Source organism: Pleurodeles waltl, chromosome 8, assembly GCF_031143425.1.
Source record: "Pleurodeles waltl isolate 20211129_DDA chromosome 8, aPleWal1.hap1.20221129, whole genome shotgun sequence".
Taxonomy (NCBI): domain Eukaryota; kingdom Metazoa; phylum Chordata; class Amphibia; order Caudata; family Salamandridae; genus Pleurodeles; species Pleurodeles waltl.
The window spans coordinates 1,274,580,430-1,274,597,077 of NC_090447.1; the positions used below are offsets into that span (position 1 = coordinate 1,274,580,430).

At 41.4% G+C, this 16,648-nt stretch overlaps 1 protein-coding gene across 1 annotated transcript in view; it reads left to right on the forward strand.

Annotated features, from left to right (window-relative positions):
- LNX2 (ligand of numb-protein X 2) overlaps positions 1–16,648 on the forward strand; it is a 200,065-nt gene that overhangs the window by 100,234 nt on the left and 83,183 nt on the right. Inside the window, exon 3 of the mRNA XM_069202212.1 lies at positions 13,834–14,330. Within this exon, the coding sequence (XP_069058313.1) occupies positions 13,930–14,330 (401 nt within the window). The 5' untranslated portion in view covers positions 13,834–13,929. The remainder of the gene's footprint in view (positions 1–13,833; positions 14,331–16,648) is intronic.

A 16,648-nucleotide genomic window follows, 5' to 3' on the forward strand; every position in this document is an offset into this window, starting at 1 on the left:
AAAGCATTGTACCTCAGCAAAAACAAAAAACTCAAGAGACTTCTGGAGGATGGTCAACAGCCTGATAAGGTCCCAAATGCTGCTTCAAGCTCACATTTAACAGAAAAAAGCGGGATAAATTTTCTAACTAAACACTTTCATCAATCCCCCGAGGACAAAACACCCCCCACCAAGAGATGGGAAATACAAACCCATCAATCCCCACAAATCTTGATGACGGCTCTCTCAGCTTTTCTGAGGATCAAATATGCAAATCTATTCAGAAGTGCAGACACGATAGAGTGCTGTGTCTGAATGGAATATTGCAAGGATTGTATAAAACATACCCCACTTTCTGGGCGCTCTGCCTGACAGTAGTTTTCAACAGAGCTCTGTAATTTCAAATTATCCCGGACTCATGGAAAGGCTCCCTAATAACTCAGATCTTTAAAAGGGGTAATCATCACCAGCCAGAAAATTACTGCCACATTACATTATTAGACACTGAGTCAAAGCATTTTGCAGTCCTTCTACTAACATAACTATTGCTTTGGGTAGATGAAAAACATATAATTCCTCCCAACCAATCCGGGTTCACACAAGAGGTCGGCACAGCAACCAACATTTTATCACTCTCTGTAATAATGGACAATTAACGTTAAACAAGCATGCAGCTTATCTCTGTTTTGTGGACCTCAACGCCGCATTAAACTGTGTGCAGTGTAGCCTCCTCTGGCAAAAACTGGTACACTGGGGCATCCCTGGTCCCCTTCTAAAAGCAATACAGCTGCTATACATGGGCACTTGGGCAAGAGTGAGAATAGGAGATGTCAGTTTTTTTGTCCAGAAAAATAGAACCTTTCCAGGGTTAAATCAATGAGTCATACTGGCGCCATACCTGTTCATCCTCTTTTTGGCTGACCTGACCCCAGCCCTGGACAAGGTCAATGCTCATACCCCTAAATTAGGAGACATGCACATTTCTAATCTTTTGTATGCAGATGATGTGATTCTCCTCAAACAAAAATCAGTCTACAATGTATCATTGACAGACTATGGGGGTCATTATGACCCCGGCAGGGAGTGGAAATGTGGCAGTAGTACCGCCAACAGGCTGGCGGTACATACCGCCATATTATGAGAATGGCGGGTTGGCTGCAGCCAACCCGCCACGTCTCCACTCAGACCGCCATGGTGGTATAAGCCGCCGGGCCAAATATGTCAATCTCCAGCCTGACAGCTGGCATAGTACCGCCAGTGGCATTATGAGCCTGCCCATCACCATGGTTTTCGTGGCATTAGCAACGCCACGAAAACTATGGCAGTAGGCCCTACCGGACACAGGGAATTCCTTCCCTGTCACTGGTAGGTGGCTCCCCCACACCCGCAACACACACCTGACACCCCCAGCACCCCCTCCATCCAAACACCCCCCACCCCCTCCGATCCGCACACTCTCCCCCACAACTCCCATACATGCACACACCTGCAGACACACACCACGCATACACCCAATTACTCACACTGGCATACACGCATTCATACACACACTGGCATACACGCATACTTCCAGACATGCTCGCACACATTCTTACACACAATCACACTGACATGCAGACACGCACTCACTTCACCATTCTTACATGCATTCACTCACACGCATACAACCACACAAACAACACAACACACACAGACGCATTCACACACACACTCACACATTCATGCACACAACCAGACACACACACACACAACACCCCCTACCCACCTTCTCTGTCGGAAGCCCAACTTACCTTTGTCGAGGAGGTCTTCCTGCAGGGAATGGGCGCTGCTACCGCCAGCAGCGCCCGCCAGCAGAACACCGTCAGGCCGTATCACAGGTCATGATACGGCTGGCGGCATTCAACTGGCGTGGTGGTGCTGGTGGTAGCAGCGCCAGCTTACCACCTTTTGCCAGTATGATCACTGCCAGATTTCCACCCTTGTTGTGGCGGAACTCCAGCAGTAATCATAATATGGTGGACGGATGGTAGCAGCGGTGACAGTAAGCAGTTTTTACTGCCATTGTTTTAGTGAGGGTCTATCTCATTACTCAATATCCAATGGCATGTCAATAAATCATAAGAAAACCAAGGTCATGGGAGTGAGTAATAGGATATAGAAAAGACATAAGTGGCATTTACACAAGGTCAAAAACTGGAGCCGGTGAAATCTTACAGATCCCTTGAAGTATTACTTGACAACAAAGGCTCCTTCCACCTGCACAGGCTGGAGCTCCAGAGGAAGGGTAACTACTTATTTCTTTCATTTCTCATTCTACAGAGATCATTAGATGGCCCAAGTTTCCTGCCATTGCTAAAGGTGATCGGAGTTAAATTATTACCGAGCCCCTCCTATGGAAGTGATGCACTATGTGGTAAACAGGCAACGCTTTTAAATTCGATCTCCACGAAAATATTTGGATTACTTTTCCATCTTCCTCCCACTTGTTCTGCTCAGCTTCAAACTAAGAGGGAACAATGCTAAAGAATGCAAAGAATGCAGCACTCTTAGTCTGAGTAATCAATTTATTAAGGCACTTTCCAGGTCTCAGTGGTTAAATATAGATAGCATTACACTCCACCTTTTGACCAGTGACACTCATAACATACAGGTCTAAAAGTAACCCTTTTTGGTTTACATATTGTAAGTAGGTTAGGTATGCATTGTACACTGCAATTTTGCATTATTATAATACAGATCACTATGAGTATTCCCCCTAAAATAGTGCGTAATTGCCTAAAATTGGGTAACCATTTAAATAACCAGTCCCACCACCCTTTGTCAACATCTTGTCTTACTTTTGTAAAGCATCAATATGACACTGGATGGATTTAAAGTGGTCTGATAGATGAAACAGCACATTTCCTCAAACTCTGAGCAGCTATTGTCATGCTGCAAGAGCAAGAAGTCAATGGCTGCCCTTTTTTGAAATGCAGCTTTTCTAGTGCCTTGTATATCAAGGAGTAGTTCAGTTAATGTGATGGATGTGTGATTGATGCTCTTAACCATCAAACATGCACACTTGTTAATAACTCGAGTATTATAAACAGCTAATCCTGGAACTACTACTATAGGAATGCTTAAACTCTCATATTCAGATTTAGATAATAACTGAATTTCACAGTCAAAGCCTTCACTTAATTGAACTGTTTCCCTTGGAGATCGAGTATGTACAGAGTGAAATGGAAACATTGTGAGTCCTAACCGCATAAAAGCACACGGTCCACCTGTTATATTAGCAGGAATATATGTATAAGTGGTATTCCCATAAGAGAACAACCACCCCACTGGTAGTTTGATGTGCTTGATGTGGCTAGCAGCAGTCACAATATTTTGGCAAGACATGCTAATGTCCATTTTCTCACAAGTTTTATTGTTTCTTTGCTGACAAAGTACTCGTTGTTCCCAAGGGATCTCCTGAGGAGACCCCGTTTTTGTCTCCAGGTGCATTTGAGCACATTTTCCAATTTTGTAAGTATCACAAGTTAAGTTGTAGCAGACATCACCTGTAATAATACTGTAAGTAATCACATGGGTTAGGTTATCCCATTTCTCATCTGTTATCCCTTGGCAAAACTTGCAGAATTTGTATAAGGTGAAGTGTGACAACACGTCACTTTCTTGAATTGCTCCATCTTTTTTTGGTGGCAGTAACGATTTGCAGAAAAACACTGGTAGGAGTCGGTATGTCGACCAAGCATGTTGATATGACATCAACGGTAGACATACATAACTCCTATCTGTTGAACACGGCTCATGCCAGATGGGTCCAAACATTTTCAGTCCAGTGAAGTAAAGGTGTCGATCGGCGTGCTCGGTCAATCATTTTGGAGCTGGGGGGTTTTGGTTCCCCCCGACCCCACACACACACACACCCGAAGGGAGACTAAGTAGAACAGCTAGCACAAAGACACCTCATAGTATGATCTGTAAAAGAGACAAGTATGATCATTCCCGCAAATAACATTTATCAGCTGGTACATGTTCCCACTTGTCCTTTCCAGGTTTAATGATTATTAGGATGTTGTGACTGCCCTTCGCTATAACTTCTGCTGGTTCAGGTGGACGATTTGAGGATTCAACCCACACCTTAGCACCAGGGTTTTTCTCAGTTAAGCCAAAACCTCCCTCCCCATGGACTGTAAGAAGGGTTGGGGCAGTCCCCTTTTTCACTATTCCTCCATACACTGGAATTTTTAAAATGTGAGCAATTCTATCTCCAGGTTGTGTTATCAAGTCAGTGTCTCCACTATTCAAAAGAATAGTTTTTGATTCTCCTTGGTAGTCTGCATTGATCACTCCCCCCAAGACCGAATACCTTTGAGTGCCAACCCAGATCGCTGAGCAATCAATCCAAAATCTGTATTCCAACACCTGTTTCAAGAAGTGCTGTGTCTCTTGGTTTCAATCGGTATGTGTTTAAGGCATGTAGATCAAGACCTCAGATTCTGGTGTGGCTCGGTAAGGAGCTAAGGCTCCTGGTTTTATTTCCCAATACATGATGGTATTGGTCGCTGCAACGCTGGGGTCAGCATTCGCATTAAAGGGGTCTCTGCATTTGTCAAAGGTCTGTTATTCAATATTTGGAGGGCTTCATTTGCTCTCTCCAGTTTCTCAAAGTTTTATATGATAATTTTCGTAATTGGGCTTCAGTAAGCCATTCATTCTCTCAATCAGTCCTGCAGCTTGTGGATAAAGTGGAATATGATAAATCCATTCCATATTGTGTTGTGAGCAATAATCTTGCTCCAATTTTCCTTTGAAGTGTGACCTGTTGTCATTCTGGACTTGAAGTGGGACTCCATAATACAACATTAACATGTCCAGAGTTTTGATGGTGTTAAACTGAGTGGCACATTTGCAAGGGACGGCAATCAGGTAACGAGAATAAGTGTCCACTACTGTGCAGGCCACATGCTCCGATTTGCATATTGCCCCTAAACAGTTACATGTAGCTCAATGACTCCTTCCTGTACTGGCTATAAGCCCAAAGCCTGTTGAATCACCTCCTTTGCCAAGTCAAACACACACTGCTGCTACTCTCCCCATTCAAACTCATGTTTCTTTCTTGTCACTTTGTACAAAATGACCAAAATCTGACTCAATGAGGGTTATGCTGTCTCCAAAAACCAAAAAGTCCAATGAATCACAGAGTCTCCTGCTTATTACGGGGAGTGGCAAATTCTAATATCTTTTGTTTTGCCTGCGGCAACACCTCTGATTCCACTGAATTCCTAGAAACTTCACATTTTGAGAGGGTCCTTGTGTCATCATCACATCATCAATATAATAAGACAATTGCCCCCCTAGAATGACAGATACTTCATCTCGGTGTTCTGCCACCAGTCGGTGACAAATGGTGGAGCTATGTACATACCCTAGAGGGAGTCTTAGCATTTAGAATTGTCTGCGAGAAAGCAAATTGCTCCTGACTTTCAGGGGCCAATGGTATAGAAAAGAAAGCATTGGCAAGGTCAATGGTTGCATACCAGGTCCCTTTATCTTTTTGTATTCTGAAAATCATAGTGATGGTGTCGGGGACAGCAGCAGCCAAAGGGGGCATATATGTGTTCAATTAGAGGTAATCTATAGTCATTCTATGGTGCCCATCCGGTCGGTGCACAAGCCACAGAGGATTATTCCACTCAGTGGTGACTGGAGCCACTACACCTGCCTCCATCATCTCCTGTATGGTCTCACTTATTTCCTCATGCCCTCCGAGAATTCTGTATTGTTTCAAACAAACCACCTTAGTTGCTGGGGCACCTTCACTGAGGGTATCTTCAGATGACCCACTCTCACTGCTGCCACTGAAATGTATCTCTTTGATCCAAACTGGTAACAACCATCATCCAAGTATTAAGTCATCCCCTTCAGAATGTCAATTCCCAGCATATACTCTTGGAGGGGCAAAATCAAAACAGTATGTTCTCTTTTTGACGTTCTCCCTATTTTCGTTTGAAGAGTAGTCTGCACTTGCTTTCCACCCAACCCTGTGATAGTGTAGTGCTGACCTGTTAACACTTTTGGATTTCCATAAATTAAAGAGGCCTCGGCTCCGGTGTCAACTAAGGCCTGGACCCTTTGAACATTTTTGTTTTTCCATCGAATTTCTAAATCAACATGGGATCTGTTATCTTTACGAACCCATCCCTGTACCAAAGTTTGGCCTGTTTCCTAATCTGATTTAAACCTGTCAACTTTTACCCAAGTCATGTCTTGATATATGCTCTCATATCTGCGAGGAGATTCCTCTTCTTCCCTGTTTTTGGCAGTAAACCAATCACTGTCCAGCTCTTCCTCCTCTTTCCCTCATAAAGAAACATTTTTCTCCCTCTCTTTTCCTTCCTCCTGCATCTATATCTGGCCCGTATTCACTTGTTTATCAACCTGTTTGTTTACCTTCCTGCTGCCCTCCTTTCTCTTGCCCTCGCTTACCGAACATCTCCCACAACATTTTGGTATCTATCCCATCAATCTGCTCCTTGTTGACACCATTCTTCAGTAATGCCATAAACATGTCTCTCCTAAGTACTCTGTTATTACATGTGCAACCCTCATACCTCTAAGCTCTCTCAGGTTTTGTCCAGTCTCCAAGCTTTCCTAACTCGCAAACTGCCTCCAGTACATCTTTCAATGCCTTCCCTATCTGATTAATTAGGAGAGTCATTATTACCTGCTTGTAAGCTGGATGAGCAAGGTGAATTATTTTATTTTGCACTGACACTGAAAGCGGTCCGTCTAACAGACGGTGAGCATCACCCGGGAAAATAGCAGTTTTCATTCCTTCCTCACTAATTCACTGCATTGCATCTCAAGGTGTACCACGGCTTTTGTTTTTGTGGTTAAGCAGATTCCGTAGGATACTTATGGTTACACCCCATGACTGCTAGCTGCAGTAGGTTGATCTGTTGGTGACCTTGATAACTCCCTAAACTGCTCCTGTATTATAGGGTCAGTGCTAAGAATACAAAACTTAGAAGTGTCTCCTATATCTAACATTACTCCAGAGGCTCCTGTGACAAATAATCGGACCATCCATGTAAGTAATGTTTCCTGCTTGAATCTGTCTATGATATCATTTACTTTCTGTGTGCAATCTTCTAGAGAGTGCATCTCAACCCCCCTCAGGTTTTGTGGGGTGCCCTGTATTTTACATCTAAATATAGTCTGTGCACAAACCACTTTCTGTTGGTCTGGCTTAAGCTGACCCCCACCTTTTTTAAATGACTCATCACTGGAATTTTAGAATCCCAGGTATTAGCGTCCCAGATTTCTGGATCCCAGATTAACCCTGCTCTAGCAATAGTTAAAGTTTCTTTTGATTTACTCTACCCCTATGTTTACGATATCTGTATTAGGCAACTCGAACTGCTGCCTTTTCGGCAACAGATTGATAAGTATCCACTTTATCTTGCAATAACGTATTCTGACAAGACAGCATGGTTATGTTATTTTTAGCTTCAACTAGCTGCCTTTCTAGCTCCTGTTTTTTTTTTCTAACTGTGCATACCTTTAATGATTTTTTCTATAAGCAGATAACAGGATCCAGCCCCGTCTGCCTAAAATAGATAAATCACAACCCTGTTCTTCTGGCACTTTCTGTAAACTGAGTAATACTGGTTTTGGTTCAGCATTGATAAGACATCCGTCTCAGTTTTCACATAATCCTGCTCCACAAGACCATACATTCATAAGAACATCATAGGGTGCTTTTTCCCACCCTGGTATGACATTTGGAATCTTGGGAAGTGCCTTTTCGCCAGCCATTTTCACTTTTAAGTCTTTCGCCTCGTGTCCTGACGACTACGCCAAATTGTTCTGCTTTGCTTCAAACTAGGAGGGAATGAGGCTAAAGAATGCAGGGAATGCAGCAATCCTAGCTTGAGTAATGAATTTGTTAAGGCACTTCCCAGGTCTCAAATGAGAGCATACAAAAATATTAGCACGATCATTTAACTTGAATGCAGCAAAACACATAGAGTTACTAAAAAAATCACAGCAGTTGAATAATAAGCAGAAAAAGTGCAATACATCAACAATGAATATGTATGCAGTGAATATATATATTTATGCATGCACACAGCAAAGCTAGATAATTAAGAATTAAAAAATGCATCACCACGGGGATCGAATCCAACATCATCCTTGTCCTTGGCAACGTCAAGCTGTGGAACCCTGGACAGCTGAGACAAGAGAAATAGTCCCCAGTGGTCCACCCTCACAATGAGTTCCTTCCACCTCACCACCAAGTTTCCCCACCTTATATACCTTAAACAAACCCAAAAGGAAGGTTCTGGTAACCTTTCCCCTCCCTTCGAGTAAGTTGTGAAATTCAAGCGCTACCTGTACTTGGTCTGTGTTGAAAACTCACAAAAGAATTGGCCAAATCCCAATGTGCATTTCCAAGACAGAGCTGTACCCTTCTCTGCTATAAACATTCTGATACTGGTACACTCTTTTCACCTTTTCATGCTCAATATGTTCCCTTCTCTGGTGAGAAGAGCGAAAATACGTTCAATGAAGAAAACAAGCTGTGCGTGGAAAAATACATGCGCCTCCGATGTGACGGCATTTGAAGCTCAGCTAAGCACAAAATGGAGTCAGTGGTCAAGATGGAATCAGTGGTTAAATACAGATAGCATTACACCCGTGCTGCACTGGCCCAGGTAAGGCTTGAGTTTGGCTAATAAACCAATCAGTCATGAGAAAAGGGGCATACATCAAAGTGTCCAAAAGAATAAAGTCCTTGTCAACCAACCAACTTGCAAAGCCCTCAGGTACGAAGTACAAACAAGCAAAAATGCTCCTTCTTGTCAGCGTCTAAATTCTGCCATTGACAACCTGGGTGTTCAATCACTATGGGAAAGGCCTCTAGAGTCATTAAAAAAAAAGATAAATGGCGTGATAGAAAAAACCTCTGCTGTTAAAGACAAAGAGGCACTATCAACCAGATCTCACACCTGGATGGGCCTTAATGACTATAAAACCCTGAATTCCCAGCCTTTTCTGGAGGCTAGGTGGACCATACATCTAAAAGAGCACTTTATTAGATACCGCTTTGGCCTTCTTCCAGGACATCCTCACATTGTGCCCTGGCTTCAGGAAACTAAATAGGCTTGCTGCAGGCTGTGTAAAACAGGGTAGGAAAACATGGTTCAGATAACTTGTGTATACCATGGTCTCATGAATGAAAGGAGGATGCCGTAAAGAGCACCTTTTAACCAATGTGGTATTCGTCATGCAGGCAAGCCGTGATTGCTTGCTTTAAGGAAATGGATACCACTTTGAACTGTAACTTTACTAAATTTTTAAGGCTTACTGCGAACAAATGGGCAAACTGTGAGGCTGTGTTGTTTTAAGCTTACAGACACACTACTTAAATCCCTCTTAATCTAAGCCACAAATAATTGCTATATTTATAATATTTTGAATTCCCTACTTATGTTTTGGAATGTTTTATGGAATCTTGTTGTAGTTGTTTAAAAATGGGTTAATGAGTGCTACGGTTTTTAATAATTATGCATAGTAAATTTATCTTATTTTATCCTCTTTTTTCAAAACATATATGCTTGATTTGAAACAGCAATCAGACTGTTAATTACACAAAAAAGATAGATAACGTTTTTTGGGGCAATGCATTTGATAGATGCAAAGCACTGCTTTACATCTGATGGTGATCTTTCTTGTTATATTGTCAGATCATAATTTACTGCTTATATTTCAACCAGTGCTTTAATAAGGTGTTCTTTCCTTTCCATTATTTCAAGAGACTGTACCGAAAAGTGAAAGTGCTGAAGGTACTTTGGGGGATTTCAGAAATGTACAAGACTCCTTCTGTTAAAGCTTCATGGTCGAAATTCCCCCTGTATTATAACAAGGATAACAGTGTTATCTTTCACCTGTGTAAGAAACCTGCTATTAAATATGTTGTGTTGGAAGGCAGATGGGGGAGAGGGGGTAATGATAAAGGTTTAAGAGGCCGCCCAACTTGATCGGGTGAGTTAATGATGATGCCCACCTACCTCACTTTATTTTTCTCTTGTGCCCGTTCATTCTCTTTCCCTTTCTTATTTTGTTTTCTTCACTCTTTCTCTCCCTAGAGCTCTCTCTTTTTTATCTTTCTTCCTTTCATCTCACCTTTTCCAATGTTTTTTTCCTTTCTCAGAGTCTCATTCCGTAATTATCTACATCTCTCTCTTTTTCACACACACACACTTCTACCTTCTACCTATCTAGGAACCTCATTTTTGTGAGTTTCTTTTAACATTCCATGCATGTGTTTCTCATGCCTTTTTGCTGATACAATTTAAAATCCTGCAAAATCTTTCGAGACCTACTCCTATGCCATTTGTTTCAGGGTCTATAGGCAAGAAGGGTCATTCCTTCACGTACTGTGCCAGTGTCTGCTGATGCAGACATGCTGGAAAAAGGTTATAAGGTTGCGATATCAGTTAACACCCTACTGAATCACCAGCTAGGAGAGTGATATTGGGAATTGGGGGGAAAGAAGAGATCTTCAGTTATAGGAAATTAGTAGCAAATTTGTCCTTGGTAGTGGCAGAAAGAAATATTGCACAAATCGGGGAGCCCCTTGATGCCCCAGGATCTAGTTGTGCTGGGTTGACTGGTACATGGAGGTTGCTAAAGAGACAAATGCTGGTTGAAGATGCCTTGAAAAGTATGGAGGTCAAGGAAAAAGTATTTTGGACTTACAGGCATTTCTGATAAAATCTATAGCATGATGTGTATGGGTGCTATAAATGTCTGGCTTGTTTAAGCACTTAAGTGAAGTTTCTGGCTCAGCCGGCAAATATATTAAGGTTCTCATAAAGGATAACCACATGAAGTAGAACAGTGGTTTCTAACCTTTGGGATTCTCTGGATCTCATAGATTCACAACTAGAATCCAGGGATCCTAAGCCAATCAGTGGTCTGAACCTCAGCAATAATACATACAAATACACAAAGTGAATACATATGACATGAACTCAACACATTTAGGGGGTTATTCTAACTTTGGAGGAGGTGTTAATCCGTCCCAAAAGTGACGGAAAAGTGACGGATTTACCACCAGCCGTATTACGAGTCCATTATATCCTATGGAACTCGTAATACGGCTGGTGGTATATCCGTCACTTTACCGTCACTTTTGGGACGGATTAACACTCCTCCAAAGTTAGAATAACCCCATAGTTTCCTCTTTAGATGCATGTTGAAATATGAGAATGACTACACACCTGTAAGATCCAGGTCGCTTTCACAAATGAATAGGCAATCATGTGAAACTAGACTTCACAGCAAAAGTGATTTTATTAATACTTATATCAAATACTTTAGGGATACAGTACTGTAGACTTCAAGTAAGTATCGTTGTTACATGATGAAACTATTATCCGTCTAGGAGGAATCACCATTATATAGTTATTTAGCAGAAAATGCTTATGTTTAGTGATAGAAAATAATGGTTAGGAATCATATGAATGGTGCCTTGGACACCGAGGGATCTGGGGGCCAACGTTTAAGAGACACTACAGCAGAGCCTTACCTCTTAGCAGTTTCCGGATTTGAATGAAAAGTAATCACAAGAAAAGGTTCTGGAATATTTTGCATGAATAGGAGCAAGGAACTGGTGATGCAGAATTTAGCCTTATGAACAGGCTTATGTTATGTCAATGTAAAGCTATTCAGTATTATATTTTCTATGATATTGAGCACATCCTTCTGCACATCCTTCAAAAAATGCAAACTATGGGTTCTTTAAATGTAATGCCAACAAAGTAGCACTTCAAGGGCTAGATCAGCGTTTTAAGGGCGTGCAGTAAAAGTGCTGTGGATATTATTGCTGGGTACCTCGACCTTTTGGGGGGAATTCCTGCGACATTTCCATGGCTCCCCAGGTCGTGGTCCCTGCGCACTTGGAGGAATGCACAGGTGTCTCGTAGCCCTACTTATCGTCCACATTTGTTAGACTGGAGTATGTAGAGACGAAACCAAACTTACAAGAGATAATTGCAGGCATTTTTGTTCATTTCCTCGACTGCTACGGAAATCAGTTGCCTTACACCAGATTTTTTGCAGCTCTGCTTGTTTATTTCGTGCCGATGCAGGTAAAGAGTCTGCCTCAGAACTACAGTGATGTTTACTAGGGCCTTAACACAGACAAATGCGAAAAGTATGAATACTACAAAAACACGAAACGTATATACATACATCTTAACTAACTATTATTTTCATTACCTGTCGAATCACATGTGCACCCTCCAGGATACCTTGTTACAGCCTCGCATCTCAGTCCTGCAGAAGTCCAAGGTGGTTGCCTTATCAGTGTGTCAGTATGAAAGTCCTTCGGAACAACACTCAGCTCCTTGATTTGATTCTAAATTATTCAGTGCATGTTAACCAAAAAGCTATTTGGTCGTAAGGAACAATCAACCGAAAGTCTGGCAGATAATCTATGAACCACAGTAGAACTCCACCTGAGAATGTATAGTTCTGAGACAGAGAGGAAGATTGTTCCAGAGGTGACGACCCAGGAAGCCAAGAGACCGTCCTCCTATCTCCAATCTCTTAAATCTCGGACCAGCGAACATTTACCTTCAAACATGAAGACCACAGTCTGCATTTGTTAGCCAAGACACAATAATCTCACGAAGAAAAACACACGAAAGAAGAAATGTTCATTGCCTACTGAAGTGGAATTGTAAATAGACATTATGCGCATTTCCCACGCAGAAGGCAATAGTTAGAACCAATGTGCAGTGGGACACAGCATTATAGTAGAAGAGCAAATACAGGCCTACATTGCGAGGGCAACAAGTGATTTGCACAAAGCACTTTTTTGTGAACATCATATGCAGTATATCATTTCATCATTTACATATCATAAAAAACAATTAGCTTGTGTAAAACTAGGTAGTGTTCATGACAAGCACATTTTTCATCATATCCCCTCAATGTAAAAGGTATTGGGTTAAAGGTGAAAGGCTATAAGGTTATGAGTGAGAAACGTAGGAGTCCCTCCGATATAAGAACGCAGTGGCAGAATCACAAGTGAATTCCACTCATTGCTGAAGCTGTTTGGGCTGTGAGGGGCAGATAGACTTCGGTGCTACAGTAACACAAACGTCTACGAATTTTTTGTTCAGTGCTTAATTTGTAAAAAACTTAAGTGCCAGGGTCAGCGTCCGGGGGCCACTGCTGCTCACACCACCCATTGCCCCTGCCAGTGCTGACAATGAGTGCCACCGCCACCGCAAACCCTCACATACAAGTGTGGCAGTTCAGACCATTTCAAGCCCCCAAGGCTATAGGAATGGCAGGTACAAGTCATATGCATATGGACTTAATAAATAACTGTTGCTGTGCTCATCTCTCAAATAGAGAAGCAATGCCATAGACTGTCATAAGTGCTGGTGTTGCCAGTTAAGTTCCGACTCCGAGCACAGGAAACGCCGGCTCAGATTAAGCAATGTTTTAGTCGCACATGATTTCTGGATTTTGCTTACTTAATTATGAGTAGGCTTAAGTTGTATCAGTAGACTGAAAATGATGTCCAGTTGTGTTAAAAATGGTCATAGTAAAACTCACTAACGTATTGCTTTTCATACGCACTTACTCCTTGCCAGGATCAAACATGATCTTGAACCACTAGAGAAAATCTGTATAATTACCAAACTACAATCATAAAAGAATAGTTGTAGTCAAAGCTCATCTGGAGTCAGTGTAGAAACTAATTGCAAATAACTAAAGTGCTGAGCATTTCGGATAAAAGGTTAATTATGTTTATGATGTGTTTTTTCTTTTTGTCCACAGGTATGCATAAATTGTGAATGGTTCTGAAAACTCTTGGCTGAACGAAAACATCAACCAGCTAATTAAAGAAAGTGATTTTTTACTACATGCGTTACAATGGGCACCCCTCAAGAAGAGGTCATTTCAGTGGAGGAGGACTCGACTCTGGACCCTCTTTGCTTTGAATGTGGTCAGCAACATTGGACAAAGGAGAACCACCTCTACAATTACTCAGAAGATGTGGATGATGATTTGGTCTGCCATGTTTGCCTTCAGCCTTTGCTGCAGCCAATGGACACTCCTTGTGGACATACATTCTGCTACAAGTGCCTAAGAAATTTTCTGCTGCAGAAAGATTTTTGTCCGCTGGATCGTAAAAGGCTGAATTTCAGATTCTGCAAGAAGTCCAGCATCCTTGTTAATAAACTATTAGATAAGCTGGTAGTTGTGTGTCCTTTTTCCTCAATATGCCAGGAGACAATGCAGCGATGTGATTTGGAATCACATCTTAAAAACAGGTATGCATTCATGCACTAAAATGGGAATGTTTCAGTATATCTCCTGGGGTTTTTGCATGTGTGTTACACAGAGCCTTCAAGACATGATACTGTTTTGATATAGTTGTTGACTTTTATATTTTGTTTTTTATACATCTTCTTATTTTCCCTAAACATCAAAGCGCATGTATTAATTTATGAATAACCCAGCGTGATACAATATGAAATATCAATTCACTAAATTATTCTACCGCCCTTTTGGCTGAGACTCTTCTTTGATTGACCTAAATCCTTTGTCGGTGGAAATATCTATAAAGACTTTATAGGGACCCTCACTCACCCTATTATAGCAGTTTCTAAAAAGGGCTGAAACAGGTTGACAAAGAAATAGGGTGCAAGTGAATAACCCCCCTACATACACCCAGGTTGTGAGATTTTAACCATACCAAGGGCACCCAAAAATAATGGGAATCTGGAGTGTCCTTTAGGTACTTTATTTAGATAGAAATGACCCAGTTGGGGAAAATATTCAAAGTGCTCCATGCAGTAGGGTTGAGCCCACCCTGATTCACATGGGCCGTGGTGAGAAGGAAGCGCAACACCAATAGGGTGTATGAGCCATGAAACCACTAGGGTGTATGAGGTTCCCTAAAACATTTTTAGATATCTCCAATCTAGAAATGATGTGGGTCAATTAGAGTAGAGACTCATCCAAAAGGGTGATAGGATACTTTAGCGAATTGGAGTTACAAATATAGAGGCAGTATCCTGCCCCTCTCCCCAAAAGGATACCTCTTTTACCTCTACAGACAATTCTCTGGGCAAACGGAAAAACATTATGAAATGTCCCACAATGGAGAGCAAGCGGAGAAGAGAGTTATATTAATCCAGAAAATGTGTACCTTAAGAAAAATATGTTTTTATTTTAAAAATCACAGTTGTTAAATTTGATCTGACATCTATATACATTTGAGGTAAAATGTAATACTTTGGTCTTACAATGGGGAATCAAATCCACATTGTCATTACTTTCCCCATTTCTTCCTGTTTTATTGCTCATTTATGTGCTGTTCCTTAAGTTTAACTGAAACCTTCAAATGCCTTGGTTTAGGAAAGCTAGTGCTCCAAGTATTAAAAACCCAGTATCCTGCCCCATGAATGTAGGAAGGTCCCTCTGGTAAGTGGTTTGTCTTTACTGGTACACAGCCGATTCATAACCTTTCAATGCCCCACCTCAGTAATAAATAATAACTCCATTAATCCTTTCTTATTGAACTGTGCTTAAAGACCTGCAGGGAGAAAACTATGGCAGCAATATTGCTTCCTCGTTGAATTAATCATTTTAATTACCAGTTAATGCATACCTTACTATCCCATTTAGAGAGTTCAGGTGTAGCCAAGAGCTTTGAAAGTGCCAGAAAATGACATGCCTTTGCTATACAAAAATACCCTAATCTTGGAATCTTAAGGACCGGGACAAAGATAGTTTGCCTTGGTCAATGCAGGGTTGAGAGACCTTGGTAGAAGCTTCTTAGTTGCACTTGCTCCCAGTGGCACAGTAGCAGTATCACAGTCCAGTGTCAAATTAACACTCCTCAGTACTAACATATGGAATTTAATTAGTATACCTCAAGCTCAACCACCTAAGATGTCAAATAAATATCACTTTCTCTCTGCCACTAAACAGTCACACACTTTACCTATATGTTCAGAGGTGTAATCATACTCTGAGGTTTAAATTTGAAATTGGTGTCATCATGAGAACAGTACGCAACACTGGCTTGCTGAATGAAGTATATTCCTCCTGTTTGTATGAGCTGCTTATTCCAGAACACCTACATTGCAAAGGCTGTCTAACGTACACAATGCCAATGATTTCTGCCAGGAAATCCTTATTCAAATTAAGTGACCACTTCCTTTAGCTGGTAATATGAATCACACAGAGAGCAACACTGGCTTTAAACATATCTTTTGAAAGTAATGACTTCATGGCATCCCTAAATGTGGTTTCTTCCTGCCAACAATATTGACATGGTTAGGAAGGAGCTCAACAACTACAATGATTATCTCATTAACAAAAACTTCAATTGGAACTGTTGCTCTTAATACTTCACTGCAAATGAGTTCGGTTTTTAAAAAGTAGTGGTCTGCCATATGTTCTACTATAGCTTGCTATACACATGCTCACAACCCCTAATTTGAGGGAAAGCCATTTTACAAAATGATGCAGATCACCAGAACTTGACATCATGCAAAATGTACATTTAGTAGGCAAAATGTTAAAGGCCTGACATACAGAACTCACAAAATCAGTACAATTGGTTGACCTTCTCAATCAT